At 36.5% G+C, this 23,865-nt stretch overlaps 1 protein-coding gene across 1 annotated transcript in view; it reads right to left on the reverse strand.

Annotated features, from left to right (window-relative positions):
* Positions 1-504: 504 nt before the first annotated feature.
* Positions 505-23,865, reverse strand: part of LOC131856996 (alpha-humulene synthase-like) — a 78,328-nt gene continuing 54,967 nt past the window's right edge. The window contains exons 8-9 of the mRNA XM_059208977.1: positions 2,256-2,443; positions 505-567 (exon numbers count right to left, since the gene is read on the reverse strand). Coding sequence (XP_059064960.1) covers positions 505-567; positions 2,256-2,443 — 251 coding nt within the window. The remainder of the gene's footprint in view (positions 568-2,255; positions 2,444-23,865) is intronic.

Raw genomic sequence — 23,865 nt, forward strand, 5'->3', positions numbered from 1 at the left:
TAGGGTGCTCAAGGGACAACTCCTATAGGGTATGACCCTGAGCGTTCGACCGAGTGGGGGGGAAAAATAGGAGCATGTATAGGGTAATAATGAACTATATTGTATTATTAATTAAATGAATTGTATTGTATTGTTCATTAAATGAATTGTATTGCTCATTAAGTGGATTGTATTATTCATAATACAAACAACACTTACGATGAAATGAAATGAATTATATTGTTCATTAAATAACCATTATTAACCATTATTAATTATTGGATTGAAGATTAAATATTTCCATGATAACACCATCCATGTAGATGAGCAATAATTTATATGATCAAATATCAACTTCTATATATATATGAAAATGTCAAATGATTACAAGTGCATGTCCATACATAAATATGGCATAAATACCAACTCAAACAAAATGTATGTCTATAGAGGTGAATGTATGTCCATATACAAAATATACATGCCAACTAGACATGTAAGCATTCCCAAACTATCTATAACATCCTAAGCTACTGTTGGATCATCAAAATTGGTCCTCTTCGCCACACTACTCGGCTCTGAAGGATCCTACACAAGAAAAAACAAACCATGATTAAGATTAGTTATATTATATAACTCACATTTGAAAACTTAACATAAAAATGAACTATAATTGAACTATTCTTATTTACCTCATCTCCATGTTTTCTCTTTGGATTTGAAGGACTCTTGATGTATGTCTTTGGTAGAGGAGGTATGTTTTCAATATTTTCATACACAACCTACATATGTTCACAAACATGAGATTGATATAAGTTAGCATATAATTGTCACTGATAATAACAAATTATATCTACTAAACACAAAATAAAATAAACACACATGTACTCAAGGTATCTCTTCTTCTTCATCATCTTCAGGTATACTGGGTGTAGTCAACAAGGATGTGAAGCCAAGAATTCTCTAAACATATGTTATATTCAATGATAGTCCCAAAGAAACTGAGAGGGGGGGGGGGGGGGGGGGTTGAATCAATGTCTAACCGGTTAGAAGAATATTTTAACTTATTTGAAACTTTGCAGCTTAAAACAACGTACCAGTAAATAAGAATTATTGCAATAAATAGAAATAATAGAGACACCATAGAAAGCACACCATAACACAAGATATTTAACAAAGAAACCCGATGTGGGAAAAACCTTAGTGGGATTTGTGACCCACAATATTTACTCACTAACCAATGAATAAATACTACTTACAATAGGGGCCTGTACATGCAGGGAGGCCAACTGCCTAGAGCTCACTGCTCAATAAAGAGTCACACTGACTACAAAATGGATTATCAAAATCCAATACAATGTACTTCTTCAAAACAACGTCTCTCATGCTAGGTTTAGTACCGGTTTAAGCTCAATCAATAACCAAAACCTTCGCTGCCAACTCTATCACCTTATACAAAAATTTCACCTCAAAGTCTATAACCAGTTGGTTACAATCTGAAAAATATCCGCCAAAACAAAATTTAGACTTTACATAAACCTTTTTCTATCTTTCAAAGTTGCCCCAATTGGTTGGATCATGCCAGTGAGATAATGCATGTGTTCTTCTGATGATCACTCTCCTTGAACTAATGCCTTAGATATTTCAATTCTCTGAATGATAAGATTATCCAACTTAGGACCAAGTTTATTTTTAAGTTCTCAGGCATTTGACCTTATCCTTGCCTTCTCTTTCTCAAGTTTCTCTAACTTCTCCTCAAAAACTGATATATGTCCGGATGAACCAATTATACTATCTGCTATATCATCAATTTGTTTATGTGTTTTTCTTATCTCCTCATCTATATCCTCTGTCAAAAGGTGAGGTTTGTATGTTTCCCTATATAGCTCCTTGTACTCCAAAATTGTTGAGCTAAGTACCGGTAATAACGTATTTAAGTATTCTATACACTTCTTTATAGTGTCTTCAAAGAATGTATTTTTCTCCTTTTCAACTCTCTCCTTAATTGTGTCCTCATTCACCTTATCAGTAGTTATTATATTCTCAGCAATAAATTTGGACAATGTGTCCAATTTACCCAAAGAATCAGTAATGTGATCTATTTTACGATTTGGTGCAATCAACTTAAGAATAGGTAATGTGTTGTCAATTGCCTTATAGGCCAATGCATTGCAATTCGTTATCTTCTTAATTGAATCCAAAAGTACCTCTGTGACATTGGTAGGTCTGAACTCACTTGTGGATGTGCCAGATGTCTAACCAATCATTTTTATTACCTCTTTGCTTCCGTCAAATGTGTCCATTTTGCTTGCACTTTCTTCTGGTGGATCAATCTGTGTTTGCATCTCAACCTTTGAAGGTTTCTCAAACTGTTTCAATGTTTCTGTGATTGTTGATTGCTCTGTCTCTATGTGCACCTCTGCCTTAGTTTTTTTTTCTGTCGGTTTCTCTGTCTCTTGTGGCCCTGTGCTAGTACCTTTATCTTAAGTAGATTTTTCAATCCATGCCGATTGTTTTGATTTGTTGCTATTGTCAACATTAACTTTAGAGGTTTCCTTATCCATAACAATGTTTACCTCTTGAGTATCTACATTCATTGTGAAAAGTATCTCCAACTCAGGATTGGTATCATTATGTCTTATTCCTTCAGTGTCAATAACCGGTGGATCTTCTGAGTGTACCATTATTGTATCCAAAGGTGGTGGTGGAAGATTGTCAGTAATATTAATGTTTGGAACTCAACCAATTTTTCCTTTACCCTTGTCCTTTTGATAAACCTTAAATGTCTTCTTGGGTCTGCTCATTTCCTCTTGTTTTTCTTTCTCTACAAAGAATACATACCAATTATCTATTATTTTTTCTACAATTTCCTTCACTCTTCTAGCCATCAGGCTCACTTGCCGGTGTCCACTAGCAAATACTGATCGGTTAGCCTCAGAAATAAGTTCATGTATTCCTTCTTTGGAGTTAACCAGGTGAACAACCAAGAGTGCTTCAACTTTCAATTTCTTATCTAATTCCATCACTGATAGCCTTTTAACTTCTAGTCTCATGTAGAGATCATTTGGTAGCTCATCAATAACTTCAATCAAAACTTTCTTATAAATGTCTAAATGAAGAACAATGCTTTCTTCAATAGTTTCCCTGTCAGTGTTATTGAAAGAATGATATAACTTGTTCACATTTGCCAGATTACTGTAGATGTATAAAAATGACCATATTCCTAAATGAATATTTAATGTTCATTTTATTCTCGTTCCTCTATTTAGTTAAATCTAATTTAATTAAATCACCCACATTCCTCTATTTAAATTAAATAAATTATTCAATTTATTTATTTAAATTCACTTAAGCCCTTTATATCATTTAATTGAATAAATCATTTTATTTAATTAAATCCCTTCTCTCTACTTTTTAATTAAATTTACACTTAATTAAATAGTTCACCCCAGTTAAATAAATCTAATTTATTTAAAATCCCTAACTTGCAACCAAATTAAAATAAAGCAATTTATTTTAAATCCTATTATTCCTCACCCACTTGCATTTTCCTACATCTCCCACTTGCCTCCTAACCCTCTTCCTAAATTCTTCTAAAACCTATCTAATCCTAATCAATCAAGCTAAACCCTTCAATTATCCCATTTCCCTAAATTTGAGGAGGTCACTTCTCAAATTTGGAGTAAAGTCTTCCAAAGGCATTAAAGCCTTTAAGCCTTCAACAAGCTAACTTGTTGAAAACCCCCAAATTTGGAAGGACTCTTACAAATCTATCTGCAAAGTCTTCAAACCATTAATGTTTAACTAACCCTTAGTGGCATGGTTAGAGACCTTTTGCCTAACTCAACCCTCATCTAACCTAGGGGTCTCATCAAGCATTCATTGCTTTGACTATGGTTATCCCTTTAACCTTTGCATAGGATTTTATCCTTTGGGTAAAAGCTGTATCCAATGGATAACCTTAACCTAACCTTAACCTTTACCCTCTAAGGTAACCTTCATGTCTTCTCAAGCATTTAATGCTTCTTACCTCTCCTCCCAAGCAGTCTTATGTTGACAATTGTCACCATTTCATTGGTGAGAATTGAAAACATGGATTGATAACTTTCAATCTTGACCCTTGATTAGATCCTTCAATCCTGACCATCCATTGCCCTATTTTTCCTATAAATAGAGCTCTCATTCCTCCATTTCTATATCATCCAAGTCTTTAGCATCATACTTATACTTAATTTTAACAAGCATTCAGCTTCTCTTTGTAATAGAAATAAATCTAATAATCATTTTAGAGTATTTCTATCATCTTAGATTAAATCATATAACTAGTATATCATGTTAGGATAGTATTTTTAATAACCTTATCATCTTATCATCTAGTTTATATATTTACTATAATCATGCATAAGTAGGATGCATTCATACTAAATTCAATCAAAAGCATCCCTCATTCTTGCATTCATCATCCCTAAGTCACTTTGCTCAGTGATATGAGAGCAAAGGCATTGGCTTGAGGGACCTTGTGAGATAGAGAACCATGGAACACTCCTTGGGAAGTTAAGCCATTCCTCATGGCTCCATAAATTTCACCAAGAGTCCCATGGGTGTGTGTGCAAGTCCTTGAAATATTTTCACATATTGGATTTCATCGAACCGCTTTTCCTGCATACATTTCTGGTGCCCACCATGGGGCATAACCCTAGTAATCAAATCGGTTTTTGAATCTAACCAATTTTACAGGTATGCGGGAAATAAGAATCAGTGCATAGGGAACTCTTCTTAGTGCATTTGGTTAACATTTTAGTGCATCTGGTATACTGTTCGGTGTGTGAGACTCATATCCTAGCGCGTAGAGACCTTCACTTAATGCATAGCATTCTTAAAAAGCTTCCTATTGATTTCAGCATGGAAACCTAACAGTATAGCGCATTTGGAAAACAACTCAGCGTGTTGGGTCCATCTAATAGCGCATCTGAGTAATTTTGTAGTGCATATAGAGTATTATGTAGTGCATCACAGATAGAGAATAAGAAGTACTTTGTAACCAAGATCAGAATTAGACTTGTGAAAGTCCACAAAGCCAGTATTTTGCTAATAGATTTAATTGTTGTTTTTGCAGGATTTCTGATAGTTTTGTTGTAGGTTTGGGAGTTCATTTTATTTTAAAGTTAGGATTTAAAGTAGTTTTCAGTTTTTACTAACTTAGCTAAGTTAGTTAAAATTTTGAATTCTTTTAATTCTTGTTTAAAGCTAAAATTGAACTCACACCTCATTTGAGCACTTAAAATGAACCAGAACAAAAATCTTTCCTTCCTTTCATAAGAGAAAGCTTTCATTTGGGTTGCTAAAAAGAACCAACAAACTTTTTATTTTTTCAAAAGAGCTTGGAAAAGAACCTCACCATCCTTTGGTGTATAAAAGGATCAATATTTTAAATTTTTGCAAGGAAAAAGAATCACACTTGTCTAAATTTTGTTTTCAAGTTAAAGAGGGAAGTTCTTCCCCTTTTGTCAATTTCTTTTGTTGACCAGGTTCCTTTACTAGATCAGATAATCACTAATTTGATAGGATAAAATGAACACCATGTTTTTGTGGAGAAATATCTCCATATAGATTTTACCAAATCATTGGCAATAAAAGGTTAAAAAGAACACTTGTGTGCTTTGATTCAAAAGTGGAAGGAATATGCTCTCCCCTTAACTGGGTGATCAAAAAGCCAGACCACTCTTACGCTTTTAGTGTTTTTAAGAATTAAAAACTTTAGCAGGCCTGCCCTCCCGAGTAGTTGAAAAATTCTTAAAGCCATTCTTTGGCTGATGTGAGGGGAATGACCTAAGTGGGGAATGAATTTGATGCCAAGTGTTCCAACCCACTATAATCAAAAGTGGAAAGTGATGAAAGTCATTTTCAATGATTGCGTGCAGCGATTAGCCTTCCCCCAGTATCTTTATGATACGTAAAGCCTTTGTTCTAAAGGTTGGGAAGCCTCCTAAGGGAGTTTATCACTGACGGCCAAACAGGAAGCCTGATTAAGAACCTTAGAGATAGAAACCTTGAGCCGAGTCAGTATCCAAAAAATTACAGTATCATAGTGCAAGGGTGGGGAAGAATCCACCCCCAAGATTACTCACCATATATCTCCCAAGATAACTACTCAACTATGAAGCGATTCACTTTGAGTTAATTTCTGGCAAAAGGCAAAAAAATGGAGTATCGAGACTAGTGAGCTATGGTATTGTCGATGACCTTTGAATAAAGAATGATTTATTTGTATTTTCTGTATACAAACCTATTGAAACATTGGGGATTTGAAAACATCCTTGTAGAACATACACTCATTATTTAGACTAGGAAAAATGATTATCTCTTTTGTGTTGTGCATTCATTTCTTACTTCAAAAAATCATCTATCACAGTTGAGGAAAAATTCAAAAAAATCACAAAAAACCACCAAGTCAAAAATATTAGGGCAATTTAGCACGTAAGAGCAACATCTTAGCACTTAGGAACCATATTTTAGCGCTTGCAAGCTTCAACATAGTGCATTTCTTCTGAACTTTAGCGCATAGTCAACCCCAAATAAATAGTTTTAACCTTAGCGCTTTCGGAAAACATTCTAGCACATTGAAACAACAACTTAGTGCATTGAGACCAAACACTAGCGCATTGAAGTCAACAGTTAGCGCATTAGAAACCCATATTAGCGCATAAACCTTTTAAAACAAAACAAACTCAAACAATCCAGTTAGCACATCAGAAAGGCAGCTTAGCCCGTGGAGTCCAATCTCTAGCGCGTTGGAAAAATTTAGTAGCACATTGGGTTTTTGTCTTAGTGCATAACGAAAACTAAGAAAATAGGGAGCAAAACAGAAGCTATTTTTGAAAAATATAAAAATAGTTTAGGAAGCCTTCTTTCCTCATCTTGAACTCCATCAAATAGAAAATCAAAATCAAAGTATCAAAACTACTCCAAAAGAAAGTTTTCCGTAAAACAAATTTGTCCAAATCCAAAAACTAGTTAAGGGATAAAACACATCTGTCCTATCAAAATTAGGAAACACCATCACACGTATCAAAAGGTCCTTCAATCAAACGGATTTTTATCCAAAAATATACTTGTTTTAAACTCAAAGTTGTCAAATCAAGTTTCCATATCGGGAAAGCTCGTATTCCATATCATTTGACACACTTTGTCATGAGGGGGCATCTAAACCTTCATTTGATAAAGTAAAACTCAATTTTACAAACAAGATATCTTGAATCCAAAACAAATCAAAGGAAACCATTGATCACTTGTGCATGACTAATCCTCATATTCTGAAAAGAAAGAGTATTTATCATAACACTAAGTTGAGGAAACAACAACCCAGTTCTCTGAAACTTGCCCAATGGAATAATTTTTTATACAACAACCGCCAACTCTTCAAATCTCATCGAACATTCCTCTGTCATATGCGCTTGTATCTTCAAGACAAAACAAACGAATTTGACAAAGAACCATTGAGGAGTAGAGCATTCTGTTAAAAATCAGCATTCAGTCAACGCCTAAATCAAGGAAGAAAGATCAATCCATCTTTCTTCCCTGAAGTGTGCATCACTTACAATATACCTCGATTTGAACCACCAACCCCTGAGCAAAACATCAAAGGGGAGTTTGTTCCCTTTGTCACATAAAGTTTCTACTAGATGTCCATTGTTACTTGCTCTCAATGAAATAGACAAAGTGAAACACAACCAGAGCCGAGCATGGATTGAAGATTATCAAATCCTTTCAAATATCCAAATCTAGAAGACACAAAAATTTCTAAGGAACTCCTCCAAGAGTGTCAAGAAAGTGCTTCATTTCAAAAACTTGTGGAAAAACTCATGGAAACGACAAATAAAAATACCTACTCATGCTCACAAGCAAAGGAGTTAAACTCCCTAAAGACTTTGATACTGACATATTTAGAACAAGGCCTCAACATTATGCTTATCAAGAACAACAAAGAGAGGAGGAAGCACGTGACCATGAACAAAACACACCTGAGCAAAACATACCTGAGCAAAATTTACCTGAGCAAAACATCCCTGAGAAAAATTTACCTGAGCAAAACATCCGTGAGAAAAACATACTGCTGCACACGCCATTTCAAACTAGAAACAATGCAAGGGAAGAACTCTTCCCTTGGCAAAAAAATGCACCCTTGGTTTCTCTTACACAATGCTACAAAAACAAATGCAAGACATGCAACAAGGATCAACAGTACGATATTCCTTGAATGAAATTTGTCCTTATCCTTTTGATAGGAGGTTAAACATGGTACCTTTTCCCCCAAATTCAAACATTCCCAAATTTGACAAATATGATGGGAAAAGTGATCCCTGCGATCATGTCTAGGAATTCTGCACCATGAGCCTAGAATTTGCCCATGATGACACTTATTTAATGAGATTATTCCCAAGAAACTTGGGAGGACAAACAATGGAATGGTTATCCAAAATCACACCTCCTATCGGATCCTTTGATGAGTTAGTCAAAAAACTCATTACTCAATATTCCTACAACATTCAACTTGCCATCACCATGCTAGATGTCTGCAATACCAAACAAACAAACAATGAAACATTCATGGTGTTCCTTCAATGTTGGTGACGAATGGTCTCAAGGTATCCTCGAGATGTGACAAAGAAGGAAAAGATGGAATTTTCATCGACAATTTAAATAGCAAGATGAGTTACATACTCAAAATCCAATGCATACCATCTTTTGCTAAATTGATTGAGAATGGCATCCAAGTAGAGGAGGCATGTGTCAAGAAAGGAACATTGAAATTTTTCAAAGAAGGGATGAATTCATCCAACTCTAATTACAATAACCAAAACAACAACCTAGACAAATCCAAGTTCTAGACCCAAAACAAAAACACTGGAAATGAAGGAGGAAATGATCCTAATGATACAAAGTCCAAACAACCAGTGTTAGCTTTATCAGGTAATCCTCAGGCTACCAAAAATAAAAAAGGTGCTAACCAAGGTACTAACACTTATGCACCAACTACCAATCAAGATCATCTTAACAACACCAACAATACCCAAGACAATAACACCAATCGAGGACCTAATACAAACTCATGAGGTAACACCAACAACTTATCAAAACGCATCTACACACCATTAGGGAAATCATTGGAGTTAGCATTCAGAGAACTCCTAGCAAACAAAATTATCTCCTTAACAACAATCAACAATTTTGAGCCACAAATCAAACCACTCTGATGGAATGACTCACACTTTTGTGATTTTCATCAAAACAAAGGCCATCAAACAAATGATTGCATGAGACTGAAGAACATTGTTCAAGACATTATTGAAAGAGGCGATTTAATAGTCGACAGTCTCAAGACAAATGGTGACCATGGTGCCTTTAAGAATCCTCTTCCAAACTACAACAAGGATGGAGCTTCAATCTCAAACAATACACGTGAATCTTGTATCAATCACATATACAATAACACCATCAATCATATATTAGCTAAGAAAAATCAAGTAAACATCATTACAATCAAAGACAAGCGGGAACATGAATCTGTCAATGTAACCACCAGAGCTCAAAAATATGTCTTGAAGGGAAATAAGTCAACAACAAACACCATACCCAAAATTCAATATGATCTAGTCAGTCAACTGCGCAAAACTCCTGCTCAAATATCTATACTTGAGTTGCTGAAAATTTCACCAAAACACAAAGACAGCCTGGAACAAGCACTATTGGAAACAAATGTACCTCAAGATCTGGATGTTGACAAATTCCAAGCCATGGTGGCTCACATGACAGGGCCTCATAACCTTACCTTTTATGAGCATGATAATATCTCATTAAGCCATCCCCACAATACTCCACTCCACATTGAAGTCTTGGTCTACAAACATCGAGTCAAAAGAGTATTAATAGATGGAGGAGTTGGACTCAATATCTGTACCTTGAAACTTATCTATGCATTAGGCTTCTCTGAGCAATCTATTGATCCATGCAAAAAGATCACTATCAAAGCATATGATGATGAAGAAAGATCATCCAAAGGAACAGTAATGTTGCCAATTCAGGTGGGACCAATACAAAAGGACACTATGTGCCAAGTCTTAGACATAGACCTCACATATAATATCTTATTGGGTCGACTTTGGATACATGAAATGCAAGCAGTACCTTCTACTTATCACCAGTGTGTTAAGTTCCCCTACAATGGATAGGAGATTTCTATATCAGCTGATCATAACCCTTTTCAACATTGTAATGCTATGGGGGCAACCCAAGATAGTTTGGTTCCACATAATAGAGAAAAACAAAGATCCTTAGCACTAGATCCTCAGCAAGAAAAGTCTAAATCGCTATCTATGGATTTCAAGAGAAAATGAAAATCAAAGAACAAGGTATGGGAGAATAATCTTTGGAACTGTTGTGTTTAGCCAGCTTACTAGCATCACCTAAATCTCATGGGTTACCTTCAGTATCAAAACATCAAGCAACGCAGCCCATCACCAAGTTTGATGGCAAATTTATCCAACTAGGCACACTAGCACATGAACTGGAGGAAAAGGACATCCTTAGTTGTCTATACAAGGATGAGGAAGAAGACCGAGAAGCTACTATGGAAGTAGCTATACCAATACAAATATATGGAAAAGGCTACTTGATCATGCAATAAATGGGATACAATGGCAAAGGACCTATCGGCAAGCTTCAGGAAGGTGTCACAGAACCATTAGATCCTCCTTCACAATTTTGTAAAAACAAAACAGGATTGGGCTATGAACACACTCTACCACCAAGGAAGATGCCAAGCAAATACCAAAACCCTCAGTGGAAGGCAAAGAAGAAATACAAGGAGGACTCATGGCAGGAGGCACTATTTGAACCAGTAGAAACAATACACAAGGAACATGAATACCAGAAAAAAAAAGAAACATCAAGTGAAATCAGTCAATCAAAAAATAGAAGCACCTTGTGTAGAAGTACATCATGTTCAAGAACCAATTTTAAACATAGAAGAATCACTCCTTGATCACATCATTACTCCCTAAGGAGAGACAGTATATGAGAAAATGCAAAGAGTAGAAGTAGGATTTGATACAGAATCAGAGAAAACTATCAGACTCGTATCCATCATCAAAGACCTATTTTCACCCTACAACATACCAGTCCACAACACTGCTAGAATATGGGATAATACCTCTAAGACTGATTCAAATGAATATGAATGGGGTAGCTATTCCAATGTTACTAAAGATATTTCTGCAAATGATAGTCATACAACCATTTTGCAAGAAGAACAAGGCACATAACCTAGACTACTTGAATTTGGTCCACAAAATATCTATGACACCAAGGAAAACGAGCAGCAACATTATGAACAAGTTTACATGAAAGATGATACCATCAAAGACCTTGATAAAATCATTAACTTATTTAATATCCCGGTCAACCACAATAATACCTCCATCCTGACACTTACAATAGCTGAACTTGACCCACCCAATGACTCTTTACCACTTATCTTTCCTGACCTCATAGACTGGGATGAACCTGAAAATCATGACATACCAATTTTCCCAAATGATGATTCCATTATCCATTACTTGTGTACCATCAACCCAGAAACAAACTCTACTAATGAACAAAGTAACAACATCTACAATTAGGGGAGAGCCAAGTCTCTCAATCAAAAAAAATGAATGAAATAAAGGATCTACTACTGAAAACCAGTCAATGGCACCACTAGATCACAAAAAAGTAAAAATAAAGGATGCATCTGCAAGTGAAAACCTTTTTAAGGCACCTAAAGATGGGAGACTTGACACTCTTCCTGAACACTATCAAGAGCGATCACCCATATTGATTGAGCCTACTCAATCAATCAATATTGGTACAACAGAAGCAACCAAAAATATACACCTAGCATAATCTTTAATAGAGGAAGAAAGATCGAAGTTTATCCAATTTTTCAAAGAAAAACAGATCAATTTTTCTTGGTCATATGTAGATATGCCCGAGATTGATCCACACTTAATCATGCATCACTTGTCCATTGCTCCTGGAGCCAAGCTAGTTAAGAAAAAACTAAGAAAAATGAATCCACATGTAGCACTCATGGTCAAAGCTGAGTTAAAGAAACTATTAGACGTCAGATTTATTCGACCTATCTACTATGCTGAATGGATTTTCAAAATTGTGCTAGTTTCAAAACTAGATGGTAGCATCAGGATATGCACCGATTTTAGAGATGTCAACAAAGCCTATCCAAAGGATGACTTTCCTTTGCCCAGTATCGACATAATTGTAGACCTCATAGCAAACCATGCAATGCTATCACTAATGGATGATTTTTCGGGCTATAATTAAATCAAGATAGCCCTAGAGGATCAAGATAAAACAACATTTACCTGTCCTTGGGGAACATACTATTGGAATGTCATGTTGTTTGGCTTAAAGAATGTTGGGGTAACTTATCAACGTGCAATGACAACAATCTTTCATGAAATGATGCATAACTTCATGGAGGACTATGTGGATGATTTACTAGCTAAATCATTTACCCAAGCAGAAAATTTAAGCATCTTGGAAAATATTTTTGATAGATTGGAAAAATTTCAAGTCAGGCTCAACCCTAATAAGAGTTTCTTTAGGGTTACATCAGGCAAGTTATTAGGCTACATAGTCTTAGAAAAGGGCATTGAAGTCAATCTAGCAAAGGTACAAGTCATCATGGAGAAGCCACCACCTAAGAACATCAGTTAACTCAGATCCTTGCAAGAATGGCTCCAGTCAATCAGGTGTTTCATCGCTCAAGTAGTAGATAAAAGTCTACCATTCAATCATTTTCTACATAAGAATGTACCATTCATATGGGAAGAAAAATGTGTAGAATCATTTTACCAAATCAAGCAATATCTAATGAACCCACCAGTTCTAGTACCACCAATAGCAGGGAAGCCACTTATTCTATACATATCAACAATAGACATATCACTTGGGGCACTGTTAGCACAAGAAAATCAAGAAGGAAAGGAACAAGCTATCTATTACATCAGTAGAACTTTGAATGGATATGATATCAATTATACATTCATTGAGAAGGCTTGTCTAACAATGGTATTTTCTTCTCAAAAGTTTTGACACTACATGCTAGCACATATAATCAAGCTCATAGAAAAAATTGATCCTCTAAAATACTTACTTAGAAAAGTAGCTCTCACTAGCAGATTGGCTAAATGGGTAATAATTCTTAGTAAATTTGATATCCACTATATAGAGTGACGAGCTATCAAAGGACAAGTAATTGTAGATCAGTTGGCGAATGCACCATTAATAGATAAACAACCAATGGAGATTGAATTTCTAGATAGGGATGTTCTTGCTATTTCCACCAAGCAATGGACCCTATACTTTGATGGTTCCTACACTCAACATGGCTCAATTGTCGGCATTTTGTTCATCACTCTTCACAGGCACACCATACCAAGATCATATAGGCTCATGTTTCCATGCACAAATAACATTATTGAATATGAGGCACTGGTTACAGGGATCAAAATGGTCATGGAATGGAGAATCACAAAATTGAAAGTCTACAGAGATTCACAACTAGTCATCAATCAGATCAACAATGACTATTAGATGAAAGAAGACAAGATGCTACCATACAAATGAATGGTGGATGATTTCAAACAATATTTTGTACACATCACCTTCAAGCAAATACCAAGGTTAGACAATAGAGCAACCAATGCAATGGCTACTATCGCTTCACTGCTACAGATTCTAGAGCAACAAAGTCGTTACAAGTTTTTGGTAGAGCAACTGTTCTCCCCAGTCTATGACCATTCCGCATCCCATGTTATCTATGCCTTAACCAGTTCTAACTCTCCGTTATACGGAATGATATACGACTATCTTAAAAATAATATCCTACCCATTGACCTATCTCGAAACTAAAAATGCAACTTTATCCGACAAGCTGACCGTTATACTCTCACTGCTGATACTCTATAATATCAAGGTCTAGATGGTACTCTTCTTCGTTGCCTTGACTATAATGAATCCGACTCTTCTTTACACGAGCTTCACGAAGGTATCTATGGCACACATTCAAGTGGTCCTATTCTTGATAAAAAACTTCTATGAATGGGATATTATTGGCCGACAATAGAAAAGGACTCTTATCATTTTGTAAAGAAATGTCCTAAATGCCAAATCCATGGCAATCATATACATGCACTAGCACAGGAACTGCAGCCATTCACAACATCCTAGCCCTTTTTCTAGTGGGGACTAGACTTAGTTGGTAAAATCCATCCTTCATCTTCAAATGGACATAAGTTCATTATCACTGCAATAAAATATTTTACCAAATGGATTGAAGCAGTCCCCATGACCACAGTGACTGGGAAACAAATTGCCTCTTTTATTCTTAATTATCTAATCTACAGGTATGGCATTCCAAGTTCCATCATCACAGATAATGGACGACCTTTCAAGAACCAAGATGTTCAAGAACTATGTGAAAAATTCAAAATCCAACATCGTTTCTCTACACCTTACTGCCCACAGGGGAATGGTAAGGCTGAAGCATCCAACAAAATAATATTGAAAATTCTCAAGAAAATAGTGAATAATGCAAGCAAAGATTGGCACGTGCAACTCAATCCAGCACTTTGGGCATACAAAACTAGTATCCGCACACCTATGGGAGCTACACCATATTCATTGGTGTATGGATCAAAGGCAATTTTACCCCTAGAGGTAGAGATTCCATCTCTTAGAGTATCTTTGAAAGGCCTCATTCTAGATGAAGAGTATCGAGTAAACCAACTGCAAGAGCTAGAACTTCTAGATGAAAAATGCCAACATGCTTATACTCACCTCAAAGCATATCAACAATGCATGTGCCGAAGCTACAATCACAAGGTCATCCATAGAATTTTTAAAATTGGTGACCTAGTCCTCAAAGAAAATCCCAAAAATCAGCAGGATCGAGAAAAGAAAGGGAAGTTTGAACCTAACTGGTTAGGTCCCTATGTTATCATATCAGCCTATGTATTAGGTGTTTATCAGCTAACAACTTCAGAAGGAGATGTGCTCGATGAACCAACTAACAACATCCAGAAGAAAAAATTCTATACTTAAGTAGTCTAATGCACAGAAAAGTAAAAAACATAAAAAAATCAAAACAAATATATCAAAACAAAAATCAAGAAAAAGAAAAAGCAAATAAAAAGGTACAATAAAAACAACTGGTGAAAACCTGGCAATAGGCGCTATTGTGAGAGGACAACTCCTCTATCTATCTTTACTCATAAGCCTTTTATATACACAATCAAGCACTATTGGCCATCGCCCAACACTTTATCAAAATACCATTCTTCAGGACATACTTAGCGTAGTAACTATCCTTGTTAATCCAAATACCATTTTGTCATCTACCATGGCTTGGTAATCACTGTACATATCCGCACCAGGAGGTAAAATTAGCTAGGGGCAACATTGATCAAAATTCTATCCTAAATCAAAACTTGCAGCAAACTCAAAGAATCCTTCCCAACAACAAATCAACAATCACGAGAACAAACATTGATCACTTAAAAGGATTCACAACACATGATGGATGATTTTCTGAAGTATCAAATGTTTGCATCTAGCATGAAGTTTTGACTATTTTGCACTTAAATTTTTTTTGAACTATTGGATCCTCTACATTTTCTCAACGATGCATCGAGCTAGAGAAAGTAATGGGGACTCCAATATTTTTTTTAGTTTTTTGTCTATGAGGCGATCACTAGTACTGTGCAAATACTTGTCTCAAGATGTGATTCAAAGAATATCATTGAAGACATGATTTCACTTTGCGCATACAAATGGTTTAATCTTGACTGTTTATATGCAAGCCACACTTAGATTGTCTTGGTTCAATTATACCTTGACGCTTGTGCTATCTTGCAAAATCAAAAATCATGTAAATTTTTCTCAAGTCATTATGGTTCAATTATACCATTATGCTTGTATAAATTTTCAAAATATCCCAACAAATCCATGCTCAATGATGATAACTACAAAGAAAGCAAAAATAGGTGACTATACAAGAATGACAAACGGAAGAATGAGGATGCTCAATTAGTTGCATAAAATTTTACAATTAGTTGCATATCATTTTACAATTAGTTGCATATCATTTTACACATAGTTGCACATCAATATCATACATCTTATTTTCAAGATACATCTCACAGCACATCAATATCATACATCTCATTTTTAAGATACATCTAACAGCATATCAATATCATACATCTCATTTTCAAGATACATCTAATAGCATATCAATATCATACATCTCATTTTCAAGATACATCTCACAGCATATCAATATCATACATCTCATTTTCAAGATACATCTCACAACATATCAATATCATACATCTCATTTTCAAGATACATCTTACAACATCATGCATTATCACATCATATTCATCACATATCAAATCACATGCATCTAAGCATTGCATCATCATCATAGAAACATCAAAATCATATAGAAAGAATCATCCATAACACATCACATGAGGATCAAGGAAAATGGTGTCGTATATATATCTCAAAAATGATCAAGTACAAAATATGTCATGTCTATCCCAAAATACAAAAAAATGATCAAAATACAAAAGAGACAATGTCTCTCAGGTATGACTATCTCCTAAGGGTGATGGTCTCACAACAAATGTCCCAGCACCAGGATCCCCAGGTGGATCCCGATGAGCAGGCCCTATCATGCCTCTACTCTCTATCCTCAACCCGTCTGCCTGGATCGACTGGATCTCATCGTTGTGAAACTAGGAACTCTGCACTCTCGGGGCACCACATCCTCATAATTCCTCTGATAATACTTAGCCTCCTTCGCTATATAAGACAACTCCCTCAGGGTGTCTCTCATCGAGCCACCCGTAATTGCTCTATCAAAAGTCTCTACTCGAGTCTCAACTCGACCCAACTGCTCCAAAACTGTATCCCGCTCAATGGTCAACTATGTAATATATTGCTAATGCACCAGTAGTTGTGTCTGCAGGTGTTGCACTGATAACTGTAAGGACCTAATCTAAGAATCCTCCTGGTGAGTCAGAATCCAAATCTGGAGGGGTACCTGTGTAGTGGTACCCCCTATCCCTCTCCCTATCCTTGACACTGGTGGGGGTAAAAAATCTAACCTCCTCCTATGGGCTAGCCGTCTAAACTCATCTGTCTCTCCCACAGCTGCTATCACCTCTCCTACCTGCTCCTCACCACCAGCTCCTATAGCCAGACCTCCTCTCCCTCTATCATCCACAGCCCACCTCACTACTCTCTCTACTCGTAGTCCTCTCTCACCACCAGCTCCACCTCTATCCCCTCTCCTCCCCCGATCAAATCTCCCCCTATCCCCACGCCGACCTTGGCCACCTCCTCCACCATCTCCACCATCATCACCTCCCACCTCCCTCATCCATCTCCTCTCCCTCCTCTCCCTGTCTCCCTAGCCTCTCAGGATGCTCATCCTCATCATCATTAAAAGCGGGAATCATCTCTGCTAGATTCGATATCCTGGCAACAACATGAGCCGCAAAGAGTGCTATGAACTCATCGGTCATCCCCGCATCCACTATCCCGTAGGCACAGTCCTATATCTGGCTAGCTAGGTGAAAGAACTCCTCAACTATCATCATGCTATCAATAGTGGGTCCCCACTCTGGTACATCCTGCCTCCGTTGAGCATACAAGCATGCTCCCTATGGTATCCCTATTGTCGACCATACTACCACAACACTCGGCTATGTAGAAATCTCTTAATAACAAAGGGCATCCACCCTATTAGAAATTGAGACATGTAGACATAGGGCATCTCCATCCCATCCTCTGCCCACACCTTGCAATCTGTATACGGTCTCCAGACGACCATATCAATATCATCTAGCACTCGCCTCCAATGCTCTAGTTTTCCCAGCTTATGCTGGACAACTATCCCTCTATATCCATATGCATACGCATGACCAACTAGCCTATCTTTGTCAGCAAGTGGCCTAGCTGTGGGAATATGCTCCCACACCCATACTTGTAGCAGCATCACCCCAGCTAATAGACTGTTGTATCCCAAGTAAACCACCGGATGCAGATCCCTGTATAAGTGGGCCAACATAGAAGACCCCCATGCAAATCGATGACCCTATGTCACCATGTCCTCCAAGACCAACCCCCATCCTACTACCAGTCCCTTCGACCAATGGTCGGGACATAAGAAGCCACCTATAAATCCTGCCAGCACTGATGGTAGAGGGGCATAATCCAAATCAATGAACTCCTGCTAGGGGATCTCATATCCGCAAACCATATCATCCTATAATATTCGACGAAGAGCCTCTGTCCCACCCTCCTTGGTCTTCTCATATGGTAAAAGTGCACCTACCATGGGAATCCACAGAATCCAGTAACAATCCTCAGGTGTCACTGTGATCTCACTTATTGCCAAATGAAAGGTGTTGGTGTCACTATGCCACCTCTTTGCCAAAGTTGTTAATAAACCCTGGTTAATGATATACTGAGGCATCTCTAACAAAGAGGATAGTCCACACCTCTCAATGATATCCCTATCTGCCTATGTCAATCATGGTATCAACGACCACGGTCTCGAAAATCGCTCTTGCAACTGCACAACCCCAAGTTGCTCTTGTCGCAAGCAAAACATGTCCAATATCAGTTTATTCATCAAATCAATTCATATCAACTTGACACATTGAAAATCTAATCAAGTTCCACATCATATCAAACCCATATCCATATCAGATCATTTCAACTTGTAAAACAACTAAAGTTCCAAATTCATATCAACTTGTAAAACAACTCAAGTTTCACAACCATATCAACTTGTAACACAACTCAAGTTCCACATTCATATCAACTTGTAAAACAACTCAAGTTCCACATTCATATCAACTTGAAAAACAACTCAAATCCCACATTTATATCAACTTGAAACAATGCATATCAAATCAAGTTCATTGCACAACACAAATCCATATCAGATCCACATCATATCATATCAATATCAACATCAGGTCAATATCAACTTGAAACATTGAAAATCAAATCAAGTTATCTATCAAAAATCTCACATCAAAACTCATATCGGATAAATTATCAAAACAATGACAGCAGACACACAGACTAACTATCACACCCATCTCGGCAAAACTGGCAAACACCTACCTATCTTTCTTCATCTCATAATCCTCACCAAAATCCTACTTTCCCCAAATTTTTTTGCCCACACACTGAAAACTTGTATCCATGCACTACAATGCTCGGCATGCACTATCCAAACATCTTCATGTGCTAAAGAATTAACCCTAAGTACTAACCTACACCTACACACTAGCCTGCGACCCCGCTCCTCTAAAATGAGTCTATGCGCTATCCTAATCTAGCCCTGCGCTATGACACTACCCCTATGCACTAGGTCACACCTAAGTGCTATCCTAACCTACCCATGCAACCCCTGGCTAACCCTAAGTGCTAGGTCTAAGTGATGTGCTACTTGTTTCCCCCTGCATGCTATCCTGCGAACCCGCTGTGCTAGGTCTAATCTATGCACTATCCTAACCCCCCCTATGCTATCCTACCCTACTCGGATGCTACCCTAGTTCCTAAGACACTACGTGCTATGTTTTATTTCATATGCGCTATGGTTTCCACTGGATGTGCTAAACCGTTAATTTTTGTGACAAAAAATGAAAAACCTGACTAAAAATGACAAAACAAAAATAAAAAAGGGGTCAAAATGATAACTTACCAGTGGTCCATACATGGCAAGCCTCCGATACCTCCGAATGCACTCGAATCGATGATAAGCAAAGGGAACCGACATCTTGACTTTCTCTCCAAGTGTCACTTTCTCCAAAGTCAACAAGCACAAATGAGACAAAATAAATCACTTTTTACCTTTTTATAGGGTAAACAGAAATTAGGGTTATGTAGCAGAACATGAAAATTGCTCGTGGTATTCCGTCTCATCCTAACAAATATCATTATTGGGAGATAAATCAAGTTAATGCATTCAACATAGACAAATTTAAAATGCAATCAAATTTATCAACTCAAATCAAATTTTCAAATTTTTGATTCATCACCCAAGGGGGCATTATCAACATCATTTATCAAATCTGGGGCATCATTTATCAAATCTAGGGCACGACATGAACATCTCCATACGAAATCACACTGATCATAAATAAATTTTGATGACACGTCATTTTTTTCTTTGAATCAACATGTGCACACACGTCACTTCAAAGAGGGGCAAAATGTAGACGTATAAAAATGACCATATTCCTAAATGAATATTTAATGTTCATTTTATTCTCATTCCTCTATTTAGTTAAATCTAATTTAATTAAATCACCCACATTCCTCTATTTAAATTAAATAAATTATTCAATTTATTTATTTAAATTCACTTAAGCCCTTTATATCATTTAAATAAATCATTTTATTTAACTAAATCCCTTCTCTCTACTTTTTAATTAAATTTACATTTAATTAAATAGTTCACCCCAATTAAATAAATCTAATTTATTTAAAATCCCCAACTTGCAACCAAATTAAAATAAAGCAATTTATTTTAAATCCTATTATTCCTCACCCACTTGCCTCCTAACCCTCTTCCTAAATTCTTCTAGAACCTATCTAATCCTAATCAATCAAGCTAAACCCTTCGATTATCCCATGTCCCTAAATTTGAGGAGGTCACTTCTTAAATTTGGAGTAAAGTCTTCCAAAGGCATTAAAGCCTTTAAGCCTTCAACAAGCTAACTTGTTGAAAACCCACAAATTTGGAAGGACTCTTACAAATTTGTCCCCAAAGTCTTCAAACCATTAATGGTTAACTAACTCTTAGTGGCATGGTTAGAGACTTTTTGCCTAACTCGACCCTCATCTAACCTAAGGGTCTCATCAAGCATTCATTGCTTTGACCATGGTTATCCCTTTAACCTTTGCACAAGAGTTTATCCTTTGGGTAAAAGCCTTATCCAATGGATAACCTTAACCTAACCTTAACCTTTACCCTCTAAGGTAACCTTCATGTCTTTTCAACCATTTAATGCTTCTTACCTCTCCTCTGAAGCAGTCTTATGTTGACAATTGTCACCATTTCATTGGTGAGAATTGAAAACATGGATTGATAACTTTCAATCCTGACTCTTGATTAGATCCTTCAATCCTGACCATCCATTGCCCTATTTTTCCTATAAATAGAGCTCTCATTCCTCCATTTATATCATCCAAGTCTTTAGCATCATACTTATACTTAATTTTAACAAGCATTTATCTTCTCTTTGCAATAGAAATAAATCTAATAATCATTTTTAGAGTATTTCTATCATCTTAGATTAAATCAGATAACTAGTATATCATGTTAGGATAGTATTTTTACTAACCTTGTCATCTTATCATCTAGTTTAATTCATTTACTATAATCATGTATAAATAGGATGCATTCATACTAAAGTCAATCAAAAGCATCCCTCGTTCTTGGATTTGTTATCCCTAAGTCACTTTTCTCAGTGATCTGAGAGAAAAGGCATTGGCTTGAGGGACCTTGTGAGATAGAGAATCATGGAACACTTCTTGGGAAGTTGAGCCATTCCTCATGGCTCCATAACATGCACCAAGAGTCCCATGAGTGTGTGGGAAAGTCCTTGAAATATTTTCACATATTTGATTTCATCGAACCGCTTTTCCCGCATACAATTACCTTCATGTGTAACTTCATTAAGTAAATCATTCAGGGAAGGGGTAACCGGTGTCTGTTTTCTCTTTAGAGTAAGTTTCTTCTTGGTTTCCCTAACTACCTATTGTTTCTTCCTTAGAGTTCTTGTTTTCTTTGGGGTAGGAGAATGTACTAGTGAGGGTTTCCTTTTCCTTTCCACTCATTTGAACTCAGCAGCATTCCCACTGTCACTATTAGAAGATGTGTCAATCGGTGAAATATGTGCCTCTAGTTGAAGTCCTTCAAGCTCACTAGATAATATGCCACTCAGGTTCATGACATTTTCTTTGATTTCTTGTGCTTTCTTGGATGCATCCCTTTTGAATTTGTCTCTTCTCTTCTTATTTTTCTCCATTGACACTTTACTAGCTATGGTTTTAGCACTTCCAAAAATTTCCTCTGATGGTTCTCTAGGTGCTTCAAGCAGTGCTTTTGCATACATTTCCAGAACATGTAGATCAACCTCATAACCCATTTTAGTAACCCAAATAGTTCTAGGGCTTATTGCTTCCATCCAGGTTTCATCTCTTTTAATGACAAAACAGATTTTCTTGTCATATTTCTCAACTATGCTTTGTGGAATCCTTTCCCTAGCTCTCATCTTGGATTGGAAGGTTTTAAAGTAATCTATGATGTTATTATCTCTATCAATTCCCATGCTGGTAAAAGCTTCTTGTAGTTGTTTTCCTACTGGTATATCATAACCACAGTCTTTGTGTCCTATACCGGGGATCTCTTTGGTGAAATACAACATCAAGCATACCAAAAGGTTTCTAAAACAGAAGGTACCCTTTTTGTCTCCCTTAATCTTTTTTAGGTTGTCAATACGCTCATCTTTTAACCATTCACACACATCTATTTTGGTATTGTTGTTTCATATACACTGTAAATACAAAGACTGGAAACAAAATTGAGTCTGTTGGCATGTGTGGCTTTGTAACCAAGGACCATACTTACATATCTCACATTAATGTCCTTAGTGTTATTTACTCTAAGTGATCTATTGTCTGATGTTGCTCTAGTTAGACTTGTTACCATTTTGTTTAGAATTTTCTTTGTCTTATCAGGTTTGTTGTCGATTGAGGGTAAACCAGTCACTACCCTAATTGCTTGTCCGGTTATCTTATAGACATAATCCAACCATAGAAATTATCCATGTGCTCTACTCAATACAATCCTTACCACTTCCTCTAGAAATTGAGGGATATTTAGTATCTCCACAAAACCTAAATTTTCCACAATCTTATGTTCGAGTTTGATAGTTCCATGTTCATCACAAATGACCTTGTTAAACATTCTCATCAAATCTTCAAATCCTAGGTCTTCTATATTGCAATGTATGTAAATCCTAGGGTCTTCTGCAAATGCCACAGCCTTAGCTATTCTTGAAAAAGCTCCTATAGAGTTGTCTTTCTTCGCAATGTCAAGAATTATTTTGAATACAGGCCTAGGGCTTTTCACATTCTCTATAATGGTAGGGTTCGAAATAAATTCAGGAATAGAAGATGAAGTAGCCATTATGAAAAATACCTCTTATCCAGATGTTTTTTGAATGCTTGAAAAACACTTCTCATATTCACCTTGAATGCCTTTGCTCGACTTTACACTCATAGAAGGTTTGAATGCTCGGTGAGTTTGAAATGAGGGTTTCCCGGTGCTTTATTGCCAACATGCTCTTTAAACATTATTAAATGCTCAGTGGTTAAGTGAAAACTTAACACTCCTGCTGGTAAAGAAGAAATGTATCTTCTCACCATCAACCGAGGGTAGAATGCATGTTTTTCAGTTCACTGCCATACCCCCAAGGGATTATTCCTTAGTTAGATGAAAAGTCTCCTATCAGTGGAGAGTTACTTTGTTCTACCGGTGTAGAGATAGTTTCATCAACTCTCTGATCTCTCTTCTTAATCCACTGTTTAGAAAATTCTTGCCTTACTTCTTCTACCTTCTCTTTTCCCTTCAAGATAGATCTCATATTGTTTGCCGGTGCACTCTTGCTTCTACAAAATTTTACAATATGTCCAATCTTGTTACATGCATAACAAGTCACATTATTCCTC

This window comes from Cryptomeria japonica, chromosome 7, assembly GCF_030272615.1.
Source record: "Cryptomeria japonica chromosome 7, Sugi_1.0, whole genome shotgun sequence".
Lineage (NCBI taxonomy): Eukaryota > Viridiplantae > Streptophyta > Pinopsida > Cupressales > Cupressaceae > Cryptomeria > Cryptomeria japonica.